Consider the following 25,643-nt stretch of genomic DNA (forward strand, 5'->3'; position numbering starts at 1 on the left):
ATTTAGTTTTATCTTTGATTAAATTTCTTTGGGAGAAAAAAAAATACAGTTTTATAAGGATTTGTGATAATTGAAAAATCAATTTAGAGGATGATATTGCAAAATATAAAGTAAAATCACCACAATTTATTCAATATTTCTTCCTCAATACCAAAAACTAGGGGTATAAACAACTTGCACTATTAAGGCATTATTCAAAACCAACTCAAAAAAACAAATTATTAAAGTTATAACCCCTTAGCAACATATGTTAAAGTTATAAATTTCATTCCTTCCACAAACGCTTTCTTTTATCAATTATTAAAAAAAAAAACTCAAAAAACATATTCAAGATTGAGCTTCAAAATTTCGAATTTAATCTCAAATTAAACTTGAATATTTAATAAAATAATTCGTAAAATTTACAAGGCTAAACAAACCTTTTACACACAGAATAATAATTTACTCCTATTATATTAACTAATGCATACACCGTTTTGATAAGTTGAATTTTATACTTTATGGTAACTTTTCAAAAACACATCGTATATAATTAGTTTTTAGTAAATAAGTTTTTAATTCAAGTATACTCGAATCATGCTCGACATTGAGTAATTATGATGCCGGTTGAACTTGACTTTGAATTAAAAAAAAAATTAATTTGAATTCAAGCATGTATAACACAATTAAAATCGAGATTTAACTCGAAACTCGTTTATACCCCTATTAAAAATATCAATAAAGGGCATAAATTTGTATTACAATTAGTCAAATTTAGTTACAATAAAAAGAAAAAAATACAATTTTACACACTTAATTTATCCAAATTACCTTTAAAAACCCCACCAAATTCCTTATCGACCTCATCAGCCAAAACCTCCTCACCCATCCTCCTCAACCCTTTACTCAAAACCCCAACAATATACGCATCAGCAGGCCACGTGTCACCACATCCACTCCTCCTCAACATCTGAACAATCTTGACCGTCGATTCCTTCCTATCAGCATCTACCACACCTCTAACCACTCTCAAAAATCCCCTGTCGCTCTCCCACATTATCTTCCCCTCATCCTTCCCCAAATCGTCAATCAAACGGTCAATATCGCCCTCCAATTTGTTTCTCGTGAGCGCTGAGATGACCTCGCCGTACAGATTTAGGTCGATTTGGTCGGAAAACTCTGACCGGAGAATGGTGAGGACGTGGAGAGCGAGGAGACAGAGGTCTTGACGGAGAAGCTCTTTGAGGATTGCTGAGAGGTCGGATTTGAGTAGGCGAGTGAGATCCGGGAGATTTGACGGTGGTGATTTATTGTATGAGCGTTTTAGTGATTGGACGGCTAGGATTGCTTCTTTGCTTAGTATTCTACCTTTAACTAATGGTCCGCGGTTGGAGCGTGGACCGGAACCGCAGCGGATGACGGTGGCGGTGGTGGTGGTGGTTAGGGTTTTGGATAGGGTTTTTGGAGGGAGAAATATGAGATTTTTATGAAGAGATAAAGCCATGAGAAAAAAAAGTGTTTGTTTAGTTTTGAGTGGTGTGGAAAAATTAATTTGGGTTTGTTGTTTGGGAATTGAAATACTTTTTTCCCCTTGGTTGGAGATTAGGCACTTGGTTGAAGTAAAATCTCATCTTTACTAAAAAAAAAAAAAGTTTAAAATTTTAAAAATAAAACTTCATTTTACGTAAGAAAAAAATCTTAAAATAACATGATGTCAATGAGTCTGTATTAAAGTGTTTTGTTACTCTGAGTCCGTGCTATTTTGAAAATGTGCCGGATGTTTGATATTTCGAACATAAAATTTTATATTTACACTAAAAAAACTTTAAAATTTCGGACATAAAACTTTAATATTACATAAAAAAATAATCTTACAAAAACATTGTGTCGACATGCCTGTATCTAAGTGTTTCGTTTTTCCGTATCCATGTAATTTGACAATTTGTAAATGACGTTGCTGAAAGTTGCGTTCTAGTATAAAAAAATTGAAGCGTCGACAGCAGGATTCGAACCTGCGCAGGCACAGCCCAACAGATTTCGAGTCTGTCTCCTTAACCACTCGGACATATCGACGTGTTATTCTACAACTCTACAACGTCATATAATACTTAATAAACAATGAGAGCTGAATTTTGTTTCAAGATAGGCTCAGTTGCTTACTGCTCTAGTAACATTGCCCAAGTCCATCTCATTGCGGTACCATTTGACCAAGAAGAAGCCCATCATTTTAGGACATCATTGGACTTGACTCCAATCTACTCAACCTTACAACTCCTCAAGCCTAGTGGACTGGACACTTGACTATCTTCATAGATCATTATAGCGGCCCATAGCAAAGGTCCTACTTCTACAATTGGTAGGTCATCGGATTACAATTGTTTATTTTTATTACGAAACTAAAAGTTGAATAAGTTAGTTGTTAGATGCTAGAAATAACAATTTTTACTTAAATCAGCTGAAACTACAGACTGTACTGTAGAGGTCGGAATCGAACCCACAACCTCAAAAATCTACATAGGTGAGCTTAGCCACTTGAACTAAAACTTATTTGTATCGAATTATAATTTGACATGAGAGTCTCAAGATTACAATAAGAAAAAAAAACCACTCAATTTACGTGTCCAATAATGGTTTCAATTCCTTCTACATGGCTCTATTTGCTTGTTCAAAAAATGGTTCTATTCTCTTCTACATGATTATTCATTTGTTCAAAAAAGTAAAAATAAAATTCTACCATCTCCTCACCGTCAATCATGGAACATTGTTTGTACCACTAAAAATCAGATAAATAATTCAATGAATCCAACATCTTTGAAGTGAATGGTGGCTAATTTTTGTTTTGACGAGTGATTGATAAGAAACATATGTGGTGATAAACTTTGTACCACTCACTTTAAAATGTCATTTCTAACTTGGCACTTAAATTATTTGCCTAATGAGTAATTTGATCCTCATATTTAGCCTGATTTTTAATTTGAATTTTGATTAAAAAAAATTATTTCAAACCGAGACCTAATATTACTAAAAAATGTTAAAATGTACCCTTTGTTAACATCGTTTTACTTAACCACAATCTCCACTTTAATGAACGACTATGGTGTTTCATTAAATTTAAACACGAGTAACCTATTTTTATTTAGAACTTAATATTATAAAAAGACGATTGGTCACACCCTGTCAATGCCACATGTATGCCATGTATTATCCTCGTCAACATGAGTAATATTAAACTACAGATCTTGTAAATGAGGGTCGAATTTGATTTTTATATAATAATACGATCGAAGTGAGAACAAACAAAATTATTAAGGTCCAAAATAAAAATTGAGTCAAACATGAAGAATCAAATAATATATTTACCCTAATTCATTCCAACAGTTTTACGTATTATCATCAAGCTCCTCAATGATAGATTATTTATTTATGTAGCTACCTCCATTATTATATATATACACATAAATATATATATATTATTAAAATGAAAAGGGTTAATTACATATAAAATCACCGCCTTTATACGAAATTTCAAAAATAACACAACCTTTAAAACGTGTCAATTCAGGGCATCACCTTTAATTTCTTTTCAAAAACAACATGGCCCATTTTTAAATAAAATTTTGCTGATTTGGACACATGATGGGAGTGCCACGTGTCATGTCACGTCAGCAAAAACGCCACTAAAAATGTGCTCATGTTGTTTTTGAAAAGAAATGAAAGGTGGTACCCTGAATTGCCACGTTTTAAAGGTCGTGTTATTTTTGCAATTTCGTATAAAGATGGTGATTTTATATACAATTAACCCAAATTAAAATCATCTCTAAAACATTAATGAATGTGTTACCACAACATTTATTATCAGTAGTTAGCAAGATCATTCAATTAACATCACTCTTTTGCTATCAATCAGCATATAGAATAAAAATTGATTAGATGGCCACTTAATTAGGTGTATTAGGACCACATGTCAATCCTCAAAATCCATACACTTAATTTGTTATAATTACATGTTTTTTTTTTCATACCAGAAATTATTTGATAGCTAATTACATGGATTTGACAGTTTTTCCAGCACATATTTAAAGCCCTTTTTAAAACAGAATTATGTCAAATTAGCAATGTTTTTGTTTTGATAATGAGTAAGTTAAATTTTGACTGCTGAATATATAATGTTGCCAGTAACGAGTGCACTATTATTATGACCACATCATTGTTTTTTAACATTAAAAATGTTTGATTCAAACGATAACTTCTGCTCTAAGAAACCTTTTCACTTTAAACATTGATGATAATCCATGCTAAAAGATCAAATTAATCATATCTTTCATAATGATTGGCTTTGATTCTGTAACCTTAATTTTTAGCTCGTATATGAGGGGTAATTGATTCTCATAATACCCAAACTATTGCTTTATTACAATTTGATGATTCAAATTTTGATTCATTTTGTTCCCATTACTAAACTTTCAAATGCATATTTAGCAACCATTCTTTGCTTACTTTTGCATGAAGAGTTATCATATATGCATTTTTAGCCGGAATTATTTTTTTTCCACGTAAGCTTCAAGGCAAAAATAAACAAAAATTGATTGATGTGTATGTTTTTTTATCCAGAAAATCTTTTGTAGAAGTGAAATTAGAATTTAATAACTAAAATGAAACAAATCAAGATTTGGTCATCAAATTGAAATAAAATTATAATGTAGATATCCTGAGAATCAATTGTTCTGTCTTTATATATATAATCACTAATGTATATGATTTTTCATTGTTCATCTCTAGATTTTCAAATATAAATTTGATTTGTTTTAGTTCAGATTATCCGACATTTTGATATTTTATACTAAAAAACTTTATGTTTTGATACTGTATCATGAATTTTAAAACTATTAAGTGGTGAATATTCAATTTTATTGAATTTTTAATATTTCTAAATTATTTAAATTGTTTTATTTGATATGTAATTACTCATATTATCAATAAATGGACAGGTTGTAATGATAGACTTGATAGTTGAATTAAGATGAGGCATCCGCATGACAGCTTAGCATATTAATTTTTGTTAATTTGGATTATGTTAATATTATTTGGAACTAATATTGCAAAAATATGATAAATGGACCTACCATTATAGCTGTCTTGAGTAAGGTCTCACTAGTGACACCAACACATGCAATGCAACCTTAATTAATGGAATTTAATGATAAATTTGGGCCTTACCAAGTGCAGTTTTCCCCCTAAAATATATAGACCAATTTGCACATGTAGGAGGAATTTTTCAGTTCTTGTTGGTTGGCTTAGAGGATACTAAAAGGGTACCAAAATAATATAGAATTTGCCAAAAAAATTAATGTTAGTTTGAATATGTGTGTTAATCTGGAATTAGTGTGCTAAATGAAGAAAACAAAGTTTAGCAATTAAAATGTACATGCAGATTGGTAGTTTAGTTTAATTCCGTCCGGTTCTGTCATTTTTTATTTTTCAATTATTGATTATTTCTATTAGTTTTTATTTTTTTAATTCCACCACCATAGGTTACTCTTATTGCGGCGGAAGCGGCAGAAATCAATGGACTCGGCCGGCGACTGGACCATCTTTGCGAATAAGACTAAACCTAGCATGCATGCGTGCAACAGCCACATGCATACTAGCTATAATATCACCAATTTTATAGTTTATAATGTTAAGCCAAAATAAGATTGATTGGTCGCATACGTATAATACATGTATATAATTTTAAAATTGTCAACTTTATTCAGCACCTATAAATTTACCAACTAATTTGACGTTTATAATATAAAGTGAGAATAGAAAATAGAAGAGGTAATTTGTGTAGTATGCGACATTCAATAAATTAGCCACACCTACACGTAAAACACTTTACTTTGATCTTGATTAGCCCCTTACAAATGTTAACATGTGATGAAAAGTTTTATTAAGTGGATGGTGAATGTACGCAATTTGGCTTGAAATAATTCATCCACAAGTCATTTTCACCCTTTCACACAAATTGGAGAATCTTTACATATATTTTTTTAATAATTGAGAAAACGGAGCGCTTGTGGAAGAAATTGAACCCACGACTTAAACAGTTTATCTGTCTAGCGCCTATACTATTTAAACTACAGCTCGTTGGTAATCTTTACATATATTTAACGAACATAATTTTAATTTTGAAGAATAAATTGAATCTCTATTTTCTTGGAGGTTTCGTATTACCTTAGATTAGCTTAGTTTATCACCTTTGCCAACTTATACTCTATGTAGCTATGGTGCCCGGCAACTTGGTCCTACCTTTCATTTTCTAATATTATGAATATAGAATATGCTACAATTGCATCTTTATCAAAGAAAAATGCATATGATATGGAAATAAAAAAAATATGGATTTTTCATTTTTATTTATTTATTAATTGACATTCATCAATTAATTTTGTTTGGTGGAAAATTTTCGTAATATAGATAAATTAGTCAATTTTGATAATTTTTCTCAAATATAGTATCATTTGAATTATTCAATTAAGAAAAGATCACTAGTTCTTACTTTTATTTAGAATTCTAATTTAATATTTTTGAAAACAAACATTAAATGTATGTAATTTCTGATAATCACCTTTTTAATCTTATATATTAATATATGCAAATTGCAATGCACTATACCCACAAGTAGTTATCCATAGGATATGAGCAAATCTTATTCTTAATAATTAAAGTGATAGTCCAATTTGAACCTTTATACTGGCGTGGGGAACAACTGGGTCACCTCGCTCTATCAATCCTAATTAATCAATTATTTTAATTAATTGTTCAAACTTTAATTAGATTCCAACTATTTATTTTTTATTTTTTGCTGTGAAAAATAAACAATGTTTATCTTAGAAAAGGAAAGAAAAACACAAAAAAAGGAACTTTCAATTTATTTTTATACACTAGCAATTTTTTAAGAACGTTCGAAGAAAAAATATTATTTTTACATAGTTAGATTTAGTTTTAGAAATGAGTTTCAAAGTTGCAAAGCTTAATAAAGCCGTAAAGAAGTATGCTAAAGGATGAAAGAATAAAGGGACAATGTAAATGGACTGATTCATACTCTAATTTTATGAAAATTTATAAAAAATCAAAACTCAAAATTTTAACATTTATTATTTTTATGATAAATATAAAGCTAATTACATTTTATTATATAATCATGCTCACTGAGCCTCCAAAATCTATATCTAAAGAAAATAATATTCATTTACAAAATTACACTTATTACTTTTTGAAACTTAGAAGTGCAAGTGCAACTTAGATTCTGAAAGAGATTGCATGGATTCTTTGGTCCTGTAAAATTATAATTGCAACCTTTCAAATGTTCCAAAAGTCGTTTAACAACATTTATGTTGAGGGCCGGTATTGATTTATATTTTTTTTGAAAATAAAATAAAAAAAATAATATATATATATATATATACTATGAAAATAAGTGAACGGGTCGGAAACTTTTTTTGTTATTATTTCTTACCTTTATTTCTTTGATTTTAAAATTACTCATCGTCAGATTGTACAGGTACATTGATGATTTATCATAAAATTAAAGGTTAGACATATTGTAGCTATAAATTTAGATACCATATTGGAAGATGAAGAAAATTAAATAATCGGTAGTTAACTTTTTCCAATAAACTAAGTGCCTCGTGTAATTACGTGAGTTGGAAAAATGTATTATTTTTTCAAAATCAGAATTCATTTAAAAAGATGAAAGTATATATAATGAAAACTATATCACAAAGAGTAAAATATGATCTTTCAAAATTAAAACACTAAATATAAACACCAATCTTTTTATAAAAATCCAATTAAATCCCAAAAAGCTAATCTTTTTTTGGGGGGGTTAGATTTAATTTAAAATTGCAAATCCATAGTTCAAGAATGAGATGATGTTACTAAAGAAGCAGCCATTTGCAATTTATTTAGCAAAGAATTGATGATAATAAAATAATTATAATGATGCATATATTACCTACCAATTTCTTCTCTAAAAAGTGCATAAATTGGCGGCTTCTTCATTGATTCAAGGCTTAATTACTCAAAAACCCCCCACCTTTCACTTTGTTTTCGTTTATACCCTGACCTAGGAAAAATGTCATAAATACTACTGACCTTGTCATTATGTTTCGCCCGTACCCCAAATTTCAAAAAAAAGATGATTTCTTAAAAACAACTAAATTTAAGGATTATTTTATACCTTTTTCTATTAAAAAATGTACAAACTAATACTTCATCTTTAAAAACGTTCAAATAAGTCCTAAAATTAATTAATTTTTTAATTTAAATAAAATAAATAAATAAAATAACATAGTTTTATTAAGTTCTATTTATTACCGTACTCCTATTTAAAAAAACCGCTAATATTATTTTTTTCATTTTTTTTTTTTATACGAAAATAAGCTCCTTCCTCCATAGAGGAAGGAGCTGCTCCTTCCTCCATGTGAGGAAGGAGCTCGCACTGCTCCTTCCTCACATGGAGGAAGGAGCAGATCTGCTTCTTCCTCCATGTGAGGAAGGAGCAGCGTGCTCCTTCCTCATGGAGGAAGGAGCTGCGAGCTCCTTCCTCCATGAGGAAGGAGCAGCGTCCTCCTTCCTCATGGAGGAAGGAGCTGCGAGCTCCTTCCTCCATGGAAGGAAGGAGAAGCTCCTCCTCCCATGGAGGAGGAGCTATTTTTTTTAATTTTTTTTTAAAAAAAATTTGAAAATAGATTTTAAAATTAAAGTACGGTATTATGTTGAAATTAATTAGTCTGATGTAAAAAAATTTACGGATTTTTATTTTTAACAAATTATTGATAATTAATATAAATTAAATTATTATTATTATTAGTTGATTTTAAAGAAGAAGGTGTTTTTGTATAATTAATAACATTGACGTGTAATTAGAATATATGCTAAAAATGAAGGATTATTTTAAACTCTTTTTCAAATGAAAAGAGATCAATTTAATACCTCGAGGGTACGGGCGAAACATAATGACAAGGTCAGTAGTATTTATGACATTTTTCCTAGATCAGGGTATAAACGAAAACAAAGTGAAAGGTGGGGGGTTTTTGAGTAATTAGGCCTTGATTCAATGTACCCTTAGCATGACAAAAGAAACGAAAAGGAAAGGAAAAATGTTTCTTATATGATTACATTTCACTAACTTTTTGAAGTAACCTCAATAAATAAAATAGAAATATTTTTCTATGAGCACACTTTTCTTAACTGTTTTTGACCCTTTTATTAAATTATTATTATTATTCCTTTATTTTATATATATACACTTCATTGTGTTTTTGAAGTAACATAAATGAATAAAAGATCAATCTAGTTTTTAAACTCGTGACCCAGATTCAAATAGTTTATTTTCGACTATTTTAATTGATAAAGACAATACTTTCTATTTCTAAATTAATTGAAGATAAAAGTAGTAAACATGAACAAAATTATGAATTAGAATGACTTTGTTTTATCTTTAATTGACCGAAAAAAGAGTATCTTTTTTAATTGATCTAAATATATAAAATATAGTACTTCATTGATCAAAATGGCAAAAAATGAATTATTTAATTTTGAGATACAAACACAGGAGTCAGGTTGACCTTTTATTTTAAATAAAATAGAAAACTTTTCTTAACAATTAGATTTATTTTTAAGCTAGATTATTATTTTATTTATTTATTGTTTGTTATTTCTTAATACTATATATCTTATTTAGACATATGACTATTACTATATTTATTAGAAAACAAGTATTTTAATTACATTATTTTATTTTAATAACTCTCAGAAAATGTTAGATTTGGTCCAAATTTTTCTAAATTCAATCACAATGAACCACTGATTAGTTAGTGTTGGAATCAGAAAAAGTGCAGTATACAATATAACAATAATAGCTCTATAAGGACTTTTTTTTTTGTGATGAGACTAATTCCTCCGAACCGAAATCCAGAACAATGGTCAAATCTCGAAATGCAAAACGTCTGTAAATCTATATACCTGGCAAATTCAGATTATAGTGGCCAGCAGTCCAATCCCAATCACTTTATTTAATAGAAAAAGTGTAGCCGGAATTTTAACTTACGATCCTGATGCCCATATGACTGAAATTTAGGTCATTAGGCCAAATCCGTGCAAAAAATAAATCTATTTTTAATCAAAAACTATAATCAATCTAAAATTATAAGCTAACATGCCAGCTTTTTAGCTTTATTTGTAATTTTTTTTATTTCTTTTATACCTTTTCACAATCAAATTTTAATCGTATTTGATATTTAACGATCTCCTCATCAAACATAAATTTTTCATATTGACAGCCACTCAACTATGCTCAAAAATTGACTTCAAAGGAACTTTATTTATAATTCAAACACTACATTCGATTTAAAATTTTAAGATAATGTGATAATGAGTTACTTATATTTAGTAGATGTTTTTCACTATATTTATTTATATTTTCCAAGTATGAATTTTTTTTTCAAGTTTGATTGTCAAGTTCATTAATTTCTACTATCTTTTATAAATTCATTAATGTTAAAGAAACAGAATATATTGGAAATATTAAAGACAAGATATTTGAGGTCTTCTTACCTTTTAGGAGACCCACGGTAAATGGTAGAGTGAAATTACCGTATTACTTGACCGTTTACTACAAACTGGTGGTCAGTGAGTCAACGATACCAATCATGACGGGATTACTTCCGTCAACTAACAAGTAAACGCCGTTATGTTCTTCCAGGTGTGACGTGGGAGAATCGTGAGCGTTGAATTGATATACTTGGTCATTGACTGTCGCATCTGTTGCGCGTGGTATCTACTTTTTGGATTAACACAATAATTACGATAAGATACAGGCGTGGGTAAGAAATAGATTCACCCTCCCGACATAATTAACCTTAAAAGAAATTTTCACCCGACATTTTACTGACACAAACCAGTAAAAAATAATTTCAGAAGTAACCCAATCAGAAAAACCATTTCTCTGAATTTGCAGATCGTACCACTAATTTTTCTTTATAATTGAATTTCACCCATGGAGTATTTCTTTTTCAGGATATATTTTGATGTCTGGATATTTTTTAAATGAGGAATTTAAAATTTTAAAACTCTAACAAACTGGTATTTCAATATACTTTTGATAAATGGAGTATTATTATAATTAAAATTTATTGATATAATCTATTATTTTAAACATATTATTTGCACGCATTATTATTATTACTGTAAAATTAAAACAAATATGATTTTGTTCTTTTTTGGCTTTTTAGTATTTGAGCAAAAAAAATACTTATTTCATATATTTTTTTAAAATAAATACTCTAACTTAAAAAAAAATCAGACATCACTGATATAGTTATTCAAAAATAAAACAATTGTTTGATATAATATGAAATTATGAATAGCTAAAACGACTCCAAATTTAATCTTTGATAATTTATAAAATTAATTGAAATAATTTTTGTATTATTAATTAAGATAGTATAAGTATATAAAGTTATTAAGTTATGGTTTATGCATCAAACATTAAGTATTTATGTACCAGAGTGGAATTCATCTAATTTATTGGCTATTTGATCGTTATATTTATTTATCACTATAATTGTGCCAAAGGTAGACATTAACTTGTTGTCATTATAGAAGGAGTAGTGCTATATAATCTTTCTTTTTACCCCTCCTTCTTTAACCCACCCGACGTGACAACAAACTAGTAGATGCATTAAAAATTGCTTTTTGAGATATATACTTTTGAAGGATAATTGGACGAATTAAATACTGACATGTAAGTAGGATAATAAAGGAGGTACAAAATGGTGGGTTAAATAACATTTTTCTTATAGAAATGCTAGCTACCTGTTTATTAAAAAATTTAAAATATTTAAAAGCTTTATTTTATACTCTTACTATCCGTAAAGAGACATGCCATAAAAATAGACCACTTTAGTAAATTTCTTTATCTGGATGGAAATCAAAAATATATAAAATTCGAAATATTTCTATAGAAAAAAAAATTATTTCCCTTAGCACATATATCTTGACGCAAAAGTTAGAATTTTAACTCTTTCAGAGTGATATTTCAGTGATGGCTCGGAATGACATTTCACCCCTAATCATAACTCGTTCGATGATTCTTCAACATCGGCTGGTTCGAATTTCCACTTAATTTCACTCAAGTTTCATCATGAACATAATATCGTCTTATTTTTATATGTAAACCATTTAAAATATCTATGTAGGAGTTTTCTGCTAATTTATGTTAAATTTTTCTTTTATTTTTATTTTCCTTTTAAAATCAATGGCTATAATTCATTCGACGATTTTTCAATTCAAATGTCCACTTAATTTCACTTAAATTTCATAATGAGCATAACATCGTTTTATTTTTATATATAAACTATTGAAAATATATGTGTAGGAGTTTTCTGTCAATTAATATTATTTTTTATTTTCTTTTTAAAATCAATGGTTATAATTCTAAGTACAATTTATAATATTACAAATAATAGAAATAAACTAAAAAATATTTTTTAATTTATATATAAAATAGATATATTATTTTTTAAAACGAAACGGAAAGAGTATTTATTTCCACCAAACAAATGAGCAAACCTTAAAATACCAAAAAGAAAAGGAAAAACAAAATTCAATATTGAGGTGCTATTTTCAGTCTTAACTTTGCTGTGGTGCTCTGATTATCCTATGACAACTTTCCAGCAATTCCCCACTACAAAACATGCCCCCACACGAACAACAAAAACAGATTAATATTATTAAAGTAACATATTTAATACTATAAATTATAAATTATAAAATTATAAAATTGTTTTTGTTGTATATCATTATAATGTTATAAAAATGAAATTAATGAGAAGAATAAACTGGAAATTTTTAAAAAAGATGATTAATGTATTCAAGGATGCCGCTAGTTTTGAAGTTGTAATTGATAATAACAGAATATTTTTATTTTGATAAAATAGCCCTCATATATTAAGAAAAAAAATCAATAATTTATTTTTAAATGGTTCAATTGTTTCACAAATTATAAATTTATAGCATGGTTTATCATTTTAATACGAACTTTACAATTTTAGTATCAACTACAATTAATTTTGACATTTTTATGAAATATCATTTTAGTTAATAATAAATTTAATGCTAATAAAGTAAAAGAAACATGAAGCACTGTGTAAGAGGTTGCCGGGTACACTCAGTGACTTGTCGGTGGATATCTATTAGGAAAAAGGCCAAAATACTGAAACAAGCTTATAAATTATTTTTAGATGGGACAGAATCTAGCATCATAAATTAATTTTTTTATTAATCTCTTTACATATGTTTTTAATTTATTTTATAGTAAATTAATTTATAGTAAAAGAAATTCTACCTAATTTAAATATTATAAATTAAAAACATATTAATGATAGCTAATAATTATTTGTTCATCTCTCACTTCTATTTTTATTTTTTTAATTTGGTCACTCTATGGAACTGCATGGCTTGATATGTACCGATACATTCTCTACTGTTTATATCTATATATTGCTTAACATTCTTTACTGTTTATATCTACATATTGCTTATTCTTATTAATATCAGACAAAAAGAGACGATTTTAAAAGAGGTATAATAAAATTTACGAAATTCTTTAATTGGTTAAAAAAATTAGGGACAAATTTTACTATAGGAATTTCGCAAAGACAAATTTAATTCATCTCTACTTTACGAAAGTGTGAAAACTGAACTGGATTTCAATTAAATCCAATGAGGAAGTATTTATCTTTCTTTCTTGCCTTTAGATTGAGAGGTAAAAGCTTGATTACCCAAAATAAAAAATGGAATGTTTTTTTTATGGATATTATATATATATATATTTATAAAAGACATGTATAAAAAAGGAAATTGCATTAGGCATGTGCATCAATTGGTTTGGTTTAAAATCGGTCAAAACCGATCAAAATCTGATAAAATTCCAAACCGACGCTAATTTAAAAATAAAAAAATTATTATCTAATAAAGTTTTATAAATTAATATGTTTTATTTATTATATAAAATTTATTAACTTATTTATTAAGTATATTTAAAAAATAAAGATTGAAAAATATAAATAAATATATTTGTATTAATTATTAATTTTTAGTTTTTTTAATACCAAAATCGAATTGAAAACCAAAAAAACTGAAAAATTAATTTTTAATATATGTATATATAAATCAAATCAAAATATATTAACCAAATAACTGAACCATTATTAGATTTTAAATTGGTTTGATTCGGTTTTACAGTCTACTTTGATTTTTACACATAAAATAAAAAATAAAAAAATTAAATTGTTTTACTTTTAATATTATATTTTGTTTTTAGAATAAGTTTGGAATAGAATAAATATTATTTATTTTATTTATTTAATAGTACTTCAATAAAATTATAATTTCATAATCTTATGAGATAAAAATTATTAAAAAAAAAATAAAGAATAATTATTTAGGAATAAGTATAGAAAGGCCAAAGAAGCTTCTTTTTATGCATAAACAAAAAACCAGTTCTTCTTATCAGAGCTTAAAAAACACTCCCAAACTGCTTCTCTCTGTAACTAACAACCATTTTCATATTCTTCTTCATACTAAGCTCTTTGTTCAACTTTTTCAAATTATTTTTGCAAAGTTAATGTCTTCTATACCAAAGGAACATGATTACATAGGCTTATCAGAGACCACTTCCATGGAGAATATCTCTGCCTGTCTGAACTTGAAGGAAACTGAGTTACGCCTTGGTTTGCCTGGTTCTCAATCTCCTGATAGAAAGCCATTGTCTTTGTCCAATGGGGTTTCTCTTTTTGGCAAAGATATTGAGACCAACTGCCCATTGAAGAACTTGGTTTCTGGTGCTAAAAGAGGCTTCTCTGATGCCATTATTACTGATGGGTCTTGTAAGAATTGGGTGTTTTCCGGTAGTAATGGATCTAATGTTGAGCTGAATAGTGGTAATAATAATGGTAGTACCACCCACAAATCTTCTGCTGATGGTGGTGGTGGTGGTGGTGTGATTGTTCAGTCTTCTAAGCCAATTTCTGAGAAGAACAGTAATGAAAACTGTAGTGCTCCTGCTGCAAAGTAAGTTCATCAATATTTTTTTATGTCTTTTAAGTTATAATTTTTCTGTATTTTTTATGAGTTGTTGAGTGGCCAAAAATATGATTTTAATGGAAAAACTAATTTTAGGTTTACCTAAGGTAGAATAGTGTTGTTGTTTACTGTGTTTTGAGTTAAAGAATGGAAAACAAACCAGAAAAAATGTTGCCTTTTTATTTCATTCATTTTTTTAAAAAAATTTCAATCAAACTATCAGGAAAATACATGAATCATGATCCAGCTAGAGAAGAACATGACTGTAGTAGTTGATACTGTTCTATTTCTAATGGAACCTGACTTTCATCAGATTAGTCGTGGGACGGTGGTGGTCTGATGAACACTCCTTTCGATAAGCCGATAGCTTTTGAGCTTAATTGAGATTATGAATATACTTGGTTTTGATGTGCATACCTTAGCCCTTCATATAGGCGTAGAATGTAGAATCATACCGTAACGAAGAGTGTGTAATTGCGGAAATGAGTTCAACTATGATGTCGATGTTCTGTTCTTTTAGATAAGGAAAATCTTCATCCATATATGTTGGAATTAATCGGAGTGTCATAATTTATGAATCCCGTTTGATGATAGGGTTCGATTGATGCTTGTTTGTAAATGTCCTAATCCTGACAAGGTTATAATTTGGCTTATCCTATTTAAGGTTGACAAGCCGAATCCTAGCGGTGATAGGATTCGGTGTCCATCAATTCCCTTGTCTTTTTCTTGTTATATCAAATATCCTTACATGCAAGTAATCTTGTTTGGTTGTTGTTTTCTGCTGATTAAGACTTGCTTTTCTGTTTAGTTGTCACTTTCAATAATGAACATTGTGGATTTTTTGGATCTAAGCAATTCATTATCTGTCAAAAGTTCTTGATTTCTCTCTTCAGTTTTACTATTAATCCTTACTTTAGCAGCTTTTAAACCTTTCTAAAGACTAATTAATTCAGTTTCAAGGGTATGATTATATTGGTGAGTACTAACCAGCTGCTCCTGTAACAGGGCACGAGTAGTGGGATGGCCGCCTATTCGTTCATTTCGAAAGAATACCATGGTATCGAATGTTACAAAAGATACTGAAGATGCTGAAGGAAAATCAGGATCCGGCTGCCTCTACGTAAAGGTTAGCATGGACGGTGCTCCGTACCTCAGGAAGGTTGATCTCAATACCTACAGCAACTATACAGAACTCTCGTCCGGACTCGAGAAAATGTTCAGTTGTTTTACAATCGGTATGCTTTTTACATTTACACACGTATAGAAATGTGTATGTGCATCGACATTTGCTTGCTTCCGTGTATATTTACAGTTAGCTGGTTTATGATGTTCCATAGTTTTGTTGACTTGAGTAGTGATTGTGATTCAGGGCAATGCGGATCTCATGGTCTTCGAGGGCAAGATGGCCTTAACGAGTCTTGTTTAAAGGACCTTCTCCATGGTGCTGAATATGTTCTCACGTATGAAGATAAGGATAATGATTGGATGCTCGTTGGTGATGTACCGTGGGAGTGAGTGCAATTCCTATATTCCATTTCATATCATCTTTATATTAGCAGAAGCTAATCTTTATGCATTACTCCCTTCTAATTTGTTGTTCTATGTGATCACAGGATGTTTACCGACACTTGCAGGAGACTGAGGATCATGAAAAGTTCCGATGCAATAGGACTCGGTAGGTCCTTCGTGTTTTTATGCATGTTCAAACATATTGTTGTTATTATTATTATTGCTATTTTAGGTAATCGTCAAATAAACCATCATAGTCTTCTTGTTACCAGATTTAGTGTTTTACGCATATTCTTTCGATGTGTTTTTGCAGCTCCAAGGGCCATGGAGAAATGCAAGAGTCGTAATTAGTGTATAAGCTTAAGAAAATTCGAAAGAAGTTTCTGAAGTTCCAAGGATATGTTTGGAAATATTTTTAAGTTTGTTGTGTTTAGTGAATTGGAAAAAAAAAAGTCAAAGAAGAAGAAACTGGAAATCATTTTAAGTTTTCTTAGTTTTACTTATTCTATTAGCTTCTTTTTGCAATTGTACTTCAATTTCTGTGTAAATGAATGGATTGCTTTCAATTCCATACGGTACAGACTCGTCTTGAATTTAAATTTCTTGGAGTTAACTAATGTACAAAAACCGAACCAAGCTGAATAATCTAACCATATAAACAAATTATGTTTGTTGTGATTTGGTATTAAGAAAATAAATTAGTTTTCTGATTCAGATTTTGGACATAAAAAAAAATCAATTACATTTTAGTGCAAATCGAACCAAAATAAATGAAACAAACTGAAAAAATAAACCAAGCCGACCAGTTAGTTCAGTTTGGTTTAAACTTTTTAAATTCCTTACAATTTTGAAAAAAAAAAATCATCAGTTTAATTCGGTTCGGTTTAACCAATGTACACCCCTACATTCTACCATTATTAAGTAATGGAATTTGACAACAGCAACCATAAGAACAGATTTTAACAGAAAATTGCAGAAGCATGTTAAAGTAAATAATGAGAACAAGTAAAATTTAGAAAATTGAATGAACCTGGAAACAGGAGATGAAAAAACTTATGTCATGTTCATTCTAGACAGCTGAGTGTGGAAAAGCAATCTATTAACAAAACTCTGCGTTTCAATCTATGTAAATCTAGCCAGTCATCATCTACTGTGAAAAGCTTCAAGATTTCTGTTCAGAGATTTGAAGATAAACCATCTGGGTATAGCCATTAAATACAGAAGTCTCCAGTCTACCTAGTCCAAGCCGCTGAAATAGGCCATAGCGACCATCTTCGACGATAGGTGGAGTAGTTCGAGCAGGGTCATATCGAGTTTGATGAGTAAGAGAAGGACCAGCTACCGGAGGAAGCTCCCAATAAACATCGAGAATTGATTCAACATACCGGCTGTTCTGAAAATGTTCTTCGTAGGAGAATGGTTTATTACTGTGATTAAAATTATCGCGCATCCAGCCTCTTACACCCCACCATGCTTCATTTGGGCCGCATAGTTCATCTGTGTCAACTGCCTTCTCCCAGAATTTCTCCCTTTTGGATCTAAGCCTGCTTTCGTCGCTATCCCGAAAGCAGCTATGACCACCACCTAGAAAAGGGGAAGGCCAATAGGCTTTAAAAGCACATAAATGATGCATTGTAGAAACTAAACAATGGTTTCGTAAAAGTGAAAGAATGCGTGTTTCATGCCAACGACTTAAAATGTAGGTTGCAATAATATTTCAATTACAAAATAAATTGTCGACTACAGTTGAGAGAATCAATGCGTTAAAACGACCCATCGTTGTTCAGTTCCATACTATTTGGCGAACCAACCCTCAAACACAGAGTATAACTCTCTCCTTTTTGCCAAATACCAATTCCCTTCTCTATCCCGTTTCAATAAAACTAAAGTTTTACGTTAAAATACAAGCTTTTTTATTTAGAGGTAAAAATATAACAATGCTAATATCTATGTTCTGTAAAAATCAACCAATTTCTTCAAAAGAGTTACACCTAATGAATTGATTTGCTTATGTAGGCATTAATAATACTATATAATAAACCATAGCCATGAAACTAGCTGGAATGCAAAGGAGAGAAAACACACCTCTTATATAGGACTGGTCACATATCTGTCTTAAGGAATAATGATCTCCAGTTCCAGTGTCATAGTTATCTTCAAAAACAAGATGTCGAAAACCAGCATTTAATGCCTGCTTTATTCTGTCACAGAGAACAGTAACTAAGAAAAATCAGCATGGAAATTACTCTGTAAACTAGCATGTGAGGAACACGATTACTACTTAGATAGCATAAATACCTTTTTAATTCATTTTGATGGTCATCAAAAAAGATAAGAACTCGACTGAGATCACTAATCCCATGTTTCTTCATTACATTCTTCCAGTCTATACTTCCAAAGTCCACAAAATCTTTTCCAGCGAAGTAAGTGCAGTTTCCATCAACATAAGCAGGCCCTTTCTTCAGGTATTTCTCAGGGTGTCTAGGTGTAACTGAAATAATCCGCGTGTCCGGCATTGCTTGCCTTAAAACCCAGGTTGAATGACCTTTAAAGGCACCACTCTCAATCATCAGATCTGGCTTTAACCACCTCGTAATAAACCAAAGCCCAAAGCTGTGGTCAAAACCCATTCCATACATGTTATTTTTGATTGGCCTTGTTTCATATATTGGTACAAACTCTTCCAAGCCCTTGAGCAAATCTTTGGATGTCCACTCAACTGTTTTTCCATGTTTCGATCTGCCTTTTGCCAAGGTTAAGAATTAAATGGGAGTTTCTTATAAGACCTCAAACTCAAGTTTTCAGTAAAAGAACTCTGAATGGTGAAATATAAACAAGAGTAAATAAAAATAACACAGTGCACGAAAGCATAACCCATAAGGAAAAAAATATCATAAGTTAACAAATTTTAGCTATATCCTCTATGCCAACCTGACTCGTTAAGCAAATTGAGTGAAATGCACTTAATCATAAACTTAGCAGATAGATTAAGGTGGTTTCAATGACAATCATGACCAAAAAGTCCCTAAGCAACTGGCCAAAATATTCCAAAACTATTATCCATCTTGTAAAATGTCAGTTAGCAAGTAGTTTCCAGTAAATTCAACAATCACATGAGACAACTAATACGTTAAACTGCTAGGTAGCATGGACGCAGACGGACATGGGGAAACGGGACACTTGGACACGGAGACGGCACAACGGTGTTATTTTAAAGTTTCCTATGTAAAAAAATACAATTTCATGTTCGAAACGTCAAGTGTCCTAATCATTTCCGAAACGGAACACGTTGATTGGATGAAGTATCCGTGCTACCTGTCGTAAAAGATCGTTACATACAGTTGTGGAAAATCATTTTGAAAATAAATAGTCCCCAAACCGCCATTACCGCCATTCCGGGAACACATTACAAAGAAAATGCAACTAATACAATGGCATATCAATTCAATGATAAAGATCCAATCTTTAACTTGAACACAGTTTGTATTCGAACTGATCTTAAACAAACGCTAAACATGAACTAACAAATGCTAAACATGAACTAATCCAAGTTAACTCTACTACGATCCAATTAATACAAATACTATACCAAATGAACATAAAGATCCAAACTTTATCAAAACCCAGATCTAAATCTAATCCATAAACATAAAATTGATTCAAAAAACTTACACCAAGGCACACCAAGTACACCAAAGTCGGATTCAAGACCATCCAACCCAAAGAACCCGACCCGAGTAGCAGGATCAAATGGGGAAACACAAACAAAGCTTCTCGAATGAAATAACAAAGACCCAATTGAAATTGAAACCGCAACAAGGCAAAGAATCAAACACGGTGTCGGACAGGGGCATAAGTGAGATAAACGGGAAATGTAATTGGTCACTAATAAGGACAGGCTTTGTTTCTTGGTTTTTGATTCGTCGCCGGAAATTGGTGACGTGTCGGAGTCGGGAACGTCGTCTTCTGGGTAGGGAGATGCGCGGCGGGACGAGAGGGTTCGATCTAGCATCTTGACGGTGGCCGTGGTGGGGGTTTTGGGACTCAGTGTGGTCTTGTGAGTGTGCATAGTGAAAATAGTTTTGCTGTTTTTTTTTTCTTTTTTTATTTTGTTTTGGTTTTGTTTTTGGATAGGATTATTGAAGATTTTGTTTTGGGTTAAGGTACAAAAATGGCCCAGATGTTTACTATGTGGCTCAAATACCCCCCTAATGTTTGTTGAGTCTCAAAAATGACACCAATATTAACAAAGTGGAACAAATATACTCTACGTCTAACGATAGTGTGTGTTTTGATGTTAATTCGGCTGATGTGGCATATAATTCGCCGTTGCCCTAATATGTTTCGAGTCTTAAAAATGACCCTGACATTAACAAATTGGAATAAATATAACTCTAACGTTACTAAAGTGGTACAAATATACCCTCCATCTAATGATGGAGGGTATATTTGTTCTATTTTAATTAGGCTAATTCATTTTTTAGATTCAAAAAATATTAAAAGGCCATTTGAGCCACATAATAAAACCTTATCTTTTTTGTTTTTGATATATTATTTTTATTTTCTTTGATTATGAAAAGATTTGTGATTATCGTCAATATAAAATTGCAATTTAAAGAAATTATAAAATATTTAAAATAATAATTTGATGATTCTTCAATAGATAAATAAAATATCAAAATTGACATTAAACATTATTTACATATTTTTATGAGACAATGACCTAAAAAACATACTACAATATTACATGACCTAAAAAACGAATCATTCAATGATATTATAACAACATGTGTTATTATGCATAACATATAACTGAGAATGAACAAAATCTTAGTACGAAAATTCAAAATGCATTATAAGTACAGCATTAGATGAGCATATTGAAAAAACAGTAGATGCTCGTATCTAATTTTAGCAATTTCTAAGCCGATATAAATAATTTAGGGATAAAGATATTCATATTGAACTTTAAATGAAAAGCGTTTATGAAGACAACAGAATATTTATGAGGATTAAAAATTATATAGTATTCACTAATTTTGATTTTATTAATTTTAATAAATTAAATAATATTTATTTTCAGTAAATTTTTATAATTAAATATTGCAAAAGTATTTTATTTTTAAAATATAAACAATATTATACATATAAATTGGAAAATATATAATAAAAGTAACAGGTAATTAAATGTTTTTTTTTTATGAATAGGTTAATTAAATGTTTGAATTATAATATTTTATTTAATGCTGGATTTGATGATTTAAGTTGGAGTGAATTTCACCTAATAAGTAATTACCCACACCAATATAACAAATATTGGAATAAATGTGGTTAAACTTTCAGCTGAGTTTTCATTCATAACTCAGCTAACCAAATTACTCCACAATTATACACTACTCACTGAGTTCCCATTTCTCTCTTAGCAATTCCCAGCGAGATACATGCAAATGGCCGCATTAGACTCGCCCAACTCGCCCAACTCGCCACCCAACCCATCTTTTGCAATAAGAGAACCAACTCACCACGAGTTCACTCGAAGCCTCTCTTTAAAACAACCACCGTATACTCCAAACTCAAAAACGACGTACACTTGTCTAGCTTCAGTCCTCAAAAAGGACGGTCAGATTCTGTCAATGGCGATATCCAACGGTGTTATTTACACCGGCGGTAATACTAACGTGATACGGATGTGGAAGATGCCGGAGTTCAGTGAGTGTGGACAGCTTAAGACGAAGGCGTGCGGTGTGGTTGCGTTGGAAGTTTCGTGTGACAGAGTTTATGGTGCGTATGGTGACGGGAGGATTCGAATTTGGAGAAGAACTTGGGACGGAGGGTTTAAACATGTGCGGTTGGCGACTGTACCTGACACCGGAGGTTTTGTTCGGAGCTACATTGCCGGAAAAGAGAAGACGGTAATGATTTTATGATATTAGTTCCGTAAATTAATTAAATGCAAATTTAAATTATCTCAGTCAAACCGATAAATTTGGTTTGGTTGGATTTGGCATTATAAAAGAATTTCGTTTTTTTGTTTATTTTGGTTCCAAAAGTAAAGAAAAAAAAATTAGTTAAATTTCGGTAGAAACTTAACCAACTGGTTAGATTCGGTTCAGTTTTAAAAAAATTACATCCTTATACATTCCATCAAGTTCCATTGTTAGAAATATAATTTTTTTGATTCTGATCGGTTCAAACCGAATACACATCCTTTGAAGTATAGATAAGAATTTGTTAAATTTATCGGTTGCGCTCGAGGTTTAGTCTAAGATTTCGTAGCTCTCCTTTTCGGTGTCAATTGAGCGTTATTTGCGTAGAGACTTTAGCAACATGGACGCTCATTCATTCAATTTAACATAGAAATTTTTTAAAATAATACCGGCTCGCCGTGTCCAAGTGTCACGTTTCTTTGTATCATGTATGTACTCTATAGCATAAAATAATATGATGGGTTATTGTATAGGGCCAAAAATAGTAAAAATAGTGAACTTCTTGAACGTACTCTAGTTGGCAAGTGGGTGTGCTCTTTATGTTATAACCAAAATACAAAGTAGGTGAAAAATGTGTAAATTTGAAGTTATTTTGCATCATATGAAATGTTGAGCCCTACCAAGTGAAGCACACACCAACCTCTTATTTATATCATGCACGGACTGTCTGAGTTTTCCTTGTACATAACTCTATGCACTTACCTGAGCTAATGGTCATATAGTTATATGTAGGGGTGAATATTCGGTTCAAACCGAATCAAAACCGTACTAAAATATTGATATTTTAAAGTAAACTGATTATATAAAAAATCAAAAAATTTCCAAACTGAAATAAATTTGTCGGTTTTTGCACACCCCTACTTTTATGTGCCTTAAGGGCATCCACATGATTAGTTTTTTTTGGAAAATGCTATTTAACCCACCATTTTGTACCAACTTCATTATCCCTCCTTACGTGGCAACATTTAATTCGTCAAATCCACCTCCAAAAATGTATATCTTAAATTCCAACTTTTAATTCATCCACTCTTTTAATGCCACATAAGGTGGGTTAAAGAAGGTGAGTTAAAAAGGAGGGTTATATAGCATTACTCGTTTTTTTTACCAAGAAGTTGTTGCTGAAGCATTTCACTTTCTTCTGGACCAAGACTCGACTGAAGTTGTCTGCTATAATTGCTTTAGAGTTGCTATGATGCACATAAATTTCATTCTATTAAAAACGAAATTTTTCGTTTCGGAATTGAATGTTTTGATTTATATGAATTTAAACAGATGAAGCACATGGGGCCAATAACATCATTAGCTATCAACATTTCTGATGACATTCTATACTCAGCTTCCCTTGATAAAACAGTTAAAGTATGGAGATTATCAGACTTAAAATGCATAGAGACAATCCAAGCACATTCCGATCCAATCAACGCGATAGTCGTGGCAGACGACGGAGTACTCTACACAGCTTCAGATGATGCCACAGTCAAAGTCTGGCGTCGCAACTTTTGTACCGGAGACTGTCCGCATTCCCTTATCATAACCTTACCTGCAAAATTCTCCCCTGTAAAAACCTTAACCCTTACTTCAGATAACAGAATCCTCTACGGCGGATGCACTGACGGGTACATCCATTACTGGCTTAGAGGTGGATTTTCGGGCCAATTACAGTATGGTGGTGCTGTACAAGGTCATACACATGCTGTTTTGTGCATAACAAACGTTGGAAGCTATGTAATAAGTGGATCAGCTGATTCAAGTAGCAGAGTTTGGCTAAGAGATCAATTAGATGGGCAACATAGTTGTTTAGCAGTTTTAGTTGGTCATAGAGGACCTGTTAGATGTGTTACAGCATTTTTGGGTAGATTAGGAGATTATGATGAAGAGGAAGAAAATTGCACAATTTGCTCAGGAAGTCTTGATGGTGTCATAAAATTATGGCGCGTTACGCGTACTAGCATAGACAGCGGACCTCTCTCGCCAACTGGTTACGAGTACTTTGAAATGCAGTAAGAATTCTATTCGTTGCGTTTCATAGTGTATAGACGGAAAAAATGCAGAACGGAAAAAGGCGAAACAATATTTTTCTATAAGAATACGATATAAAATGTAAAGTTTTGTAGTTTCAGAAGTGTTTCTAGAAACGGAAATAAAACTGTCAAAATGTAGGATTTGAGAAATGAGTATGCCTAGTTCCGTGGTGCTGCATTTCAACCCCATGATCATGTCGTGGCTCGTCACTCTTTAACAGTCGATAGACGGTATAACAAAAGATTCTCAAACCGATGAGAATGGCTATGATCACCAGAGCTGATACGACGTAGTCCACGACTGAACGGTGTTTCTTGCACCCAAAAACAACTCCTAGACAAACCATGGCTAGATGCAACTATATTTATTTTGTGTTCTAGATAAGTTTTTTCTGGTATATTCTTGGCTTAATAAGAGTCGAACATCACTTGCTTCTTTACCAAGTTTGGTATATACTATATAGTGATTGTAAAAGAAGAAAAGTTCAAGAATCCTGAAGAACCAGAAGCATTAAAAAGAAAGAAATTCAAGAATCTCTTCATCTTGGACAAAGCCTAAAATCCATTATAGTCAGCTTTTTTTTTTTATCTTTGAATTTATATATGCTTTATCCTAGGATTCACCAATTTTCTTATCTTACTTTTGGCTACCATGTGCTTCTTTACAGAAAATTATTGTGGAATTGTAATGACTTTTTTTTATGCACCAATGCTAATGAAAGTTCTTTATATTTCTGATTAAACTTATACAAAAGTTAAATATCTAAAAAATGTATAGTTATACTGTTTTACAGCTCCTGTTGCATTTAGCTTTTGCCCTGCAATTTCTTATAATCACTTGGAAATCTAAAATCAATTACTTTTTTTTTTCAACGATAATTCTATTAATGAAGATAACAGTACAAAAATGAAAGCTATATAACAATGATATTTTTTTATATGATCTTTTAAGGCTGTAGCAACAAAATAAAAGGTAACAAACGTGATACAAGCAAAGATTAAGAAGAAGCTTGAT

At 30.8% G+C, this 25,643-nt stretch overlaps 4 protein-coding genes and 1 non-coding gene across 5 annotated transcripts; 2 read left to right on the forward strand and 3 right to left on the reverse strand.

Annotated features, from left to right (window-relative positions):
• Positions 1–677: 677 nt before the first annotated feature.
• LOC126679786 (protein THYLAKOID ASSEMBLY 8, chloroplastic) lies at positions 678–1,556 on the reverse strand. Its single transcript, XM_050374766.1, has one exon. The coding sequence runs from the start codon at positions 1,481–1,483 to the stop codon at positions 785–787; it is 699 nt and encodes a 232-aa protein (XP_050230723.1). The 5' UTR covers positions 1,484–1,556; the 3' UTR covers positions 678–784.
• A 414-nt stretch (positions 1,557–1,970) lies between these two features.
• On the reverse strand, positions 1,971–2,052 carry TRNAS-CGA (transfer RNA serine (anticodon CGA)). The gene has a single exon. It is a non-coding gene; the product is annotated as a tRNA-Ser (tRNA).
• A 12,456-nt stretch (positions 2,053–14,508) lies between these two features.
• LOC126680985 (auxin-responsive protein IAA27-like) lies at positions 14,509–17,219 on the forward strand. Its single transcript, XM_050376322.2, has 5 exons — positions 14,509–15,099; positions 16,117–16,346; positions 16,481–16,622; positions 16,725–16,786; positions 16,934–17,219. Exons 1-5 carry the CDS (start codon positions 14,510–14,512, stop codon positions 16,969–16,971), a joined length of 1,062 nt encoding a protein of 353 aa, XP_050232279.1. The 5' UTR covers position 14,509; the 3' UTR covers positions 16,972–17,219.
• Positions 17,220–17,616: 397 nt separating this feature from the next.
• Positions 17,617–20,736, reverse strand: LOC126680984 (uncharacterized). Its single transcript, XM_050376321.2, has 4 exons — positions 20,293–20,736; positions 18,919–19,363; positions 18,706–18,821; positions 17,617–18,204 (listed from the first exon to the last, which is right to left on the reverse strand). Exons 1-4 carry the CDS (start codon positions 20,687–20,689, stop codon positions 17,783–17,785), a joined length of 1,380 nt encoding a protein of 459 aa, XP_050232278.1. The 5' UTR covers positions 20,690–20,736; the 3' UTR covers positions 17,617–17,782.
• A 1,197-nt stretch (positions 20,737–21,933) lies between these two features.
• LOC126680172 (protein JINGUBANG-like) lies at positions 21,934–25,329 on the forward strand. The gene is made up of 2 exons (XM_050375228.2): positions 21,934–22,532; positions 23,880–25,329. The coding sequence occupies exons 1-2, from the start codon at positions 22,062–22,064 to the stop codon at positions 24,609–24,611; spliced, it is 1,203 nt and encodes a 400-aa protein (XP_050231185.1). The 5' UTR covers positions 21,934–22,061; the 3' UTR covers positions 24,612–25,329.
• Positions 25,330–25,643: the final 314 nt, after the last annotated feature.

The sequence above is a fragment of the Mercurialis annua genome, linkage group LG5 (assembly GCF_937616625.2).
Source record: "Mercurialis annua linkage group LG5, ddMerAnnu1.2, whole genome shotgun sequence".
In the NCBI taxonomy this organism is placed as follows: domain Eukaryota; kingdom Viridiplantae; phylum Streptophyta; class Magnoliopsida; order Malpighiales; family Euphorbiaceae; genus Mercurialis; species Mercurialis annua.

Coding starts and splice junctions, on each gene's coding strand:
- LOC126679786 (XM_050374766.1), bottom strand. CDS start 1,483: ATGGCTTTATCTCTTCATAAAAATCTCATATTTCTCCCTCCAAAAACC.
- LOC126680985 (XM_050376322.2), top strand. CDS start 14,510: ATGCATAAACAAAAAACCAGTTCTTCTTATCAGAGCTTAAAAAACACT. Junction 16,347..16,480: donor GTTCAGTTGTTTTACAATCG/GTATGCTTTTTA, acceptor ATTGTGATTCAG/GGCAATGCGGATCTCATGGT. Junction 16,623..16,724: donor GTTGGTGATGTACCGTGGGA/GTGAGTGCAATT, acceptor ATGTGATCACAG/GATGTTTACCGACACTTGCA.
- LOC126680984 (XM_050376321.2), bottom strand. CDS start 20,689: ATGCACACTCACAAGACCACACTGAGTCCCAAAACCCCCACCACGGCC. Junction 19,364..20,292: donor TGTACTTGGTGTGCCTTGGT/GTAAGTTTTTTG, acceptor CCTTGGCAAAAG/GCAGATCGAAACATGGAAAA. Junction 18,205..18,705: donor TGACCAGTCCTATATAAGAG/GTGTGTTTTCTC, acceptor CCCCTTTTCTAG/GTGGTGGTCATAGCTGCTTT.
- LOC126680172 (XM_050375228.2), top strand. CDS start 22,062: ATGCAAATGGCCGCATTAGACTCGCCCAACTCGCCCAACTCGCCACCC. Junction 22,533..23,879: donor TTGCCGGAAAAGAGAAGACG/GTAATGATTTTA, acceptor GAATTTAAACAG/ATGAAGCACATGGGGCCAAT.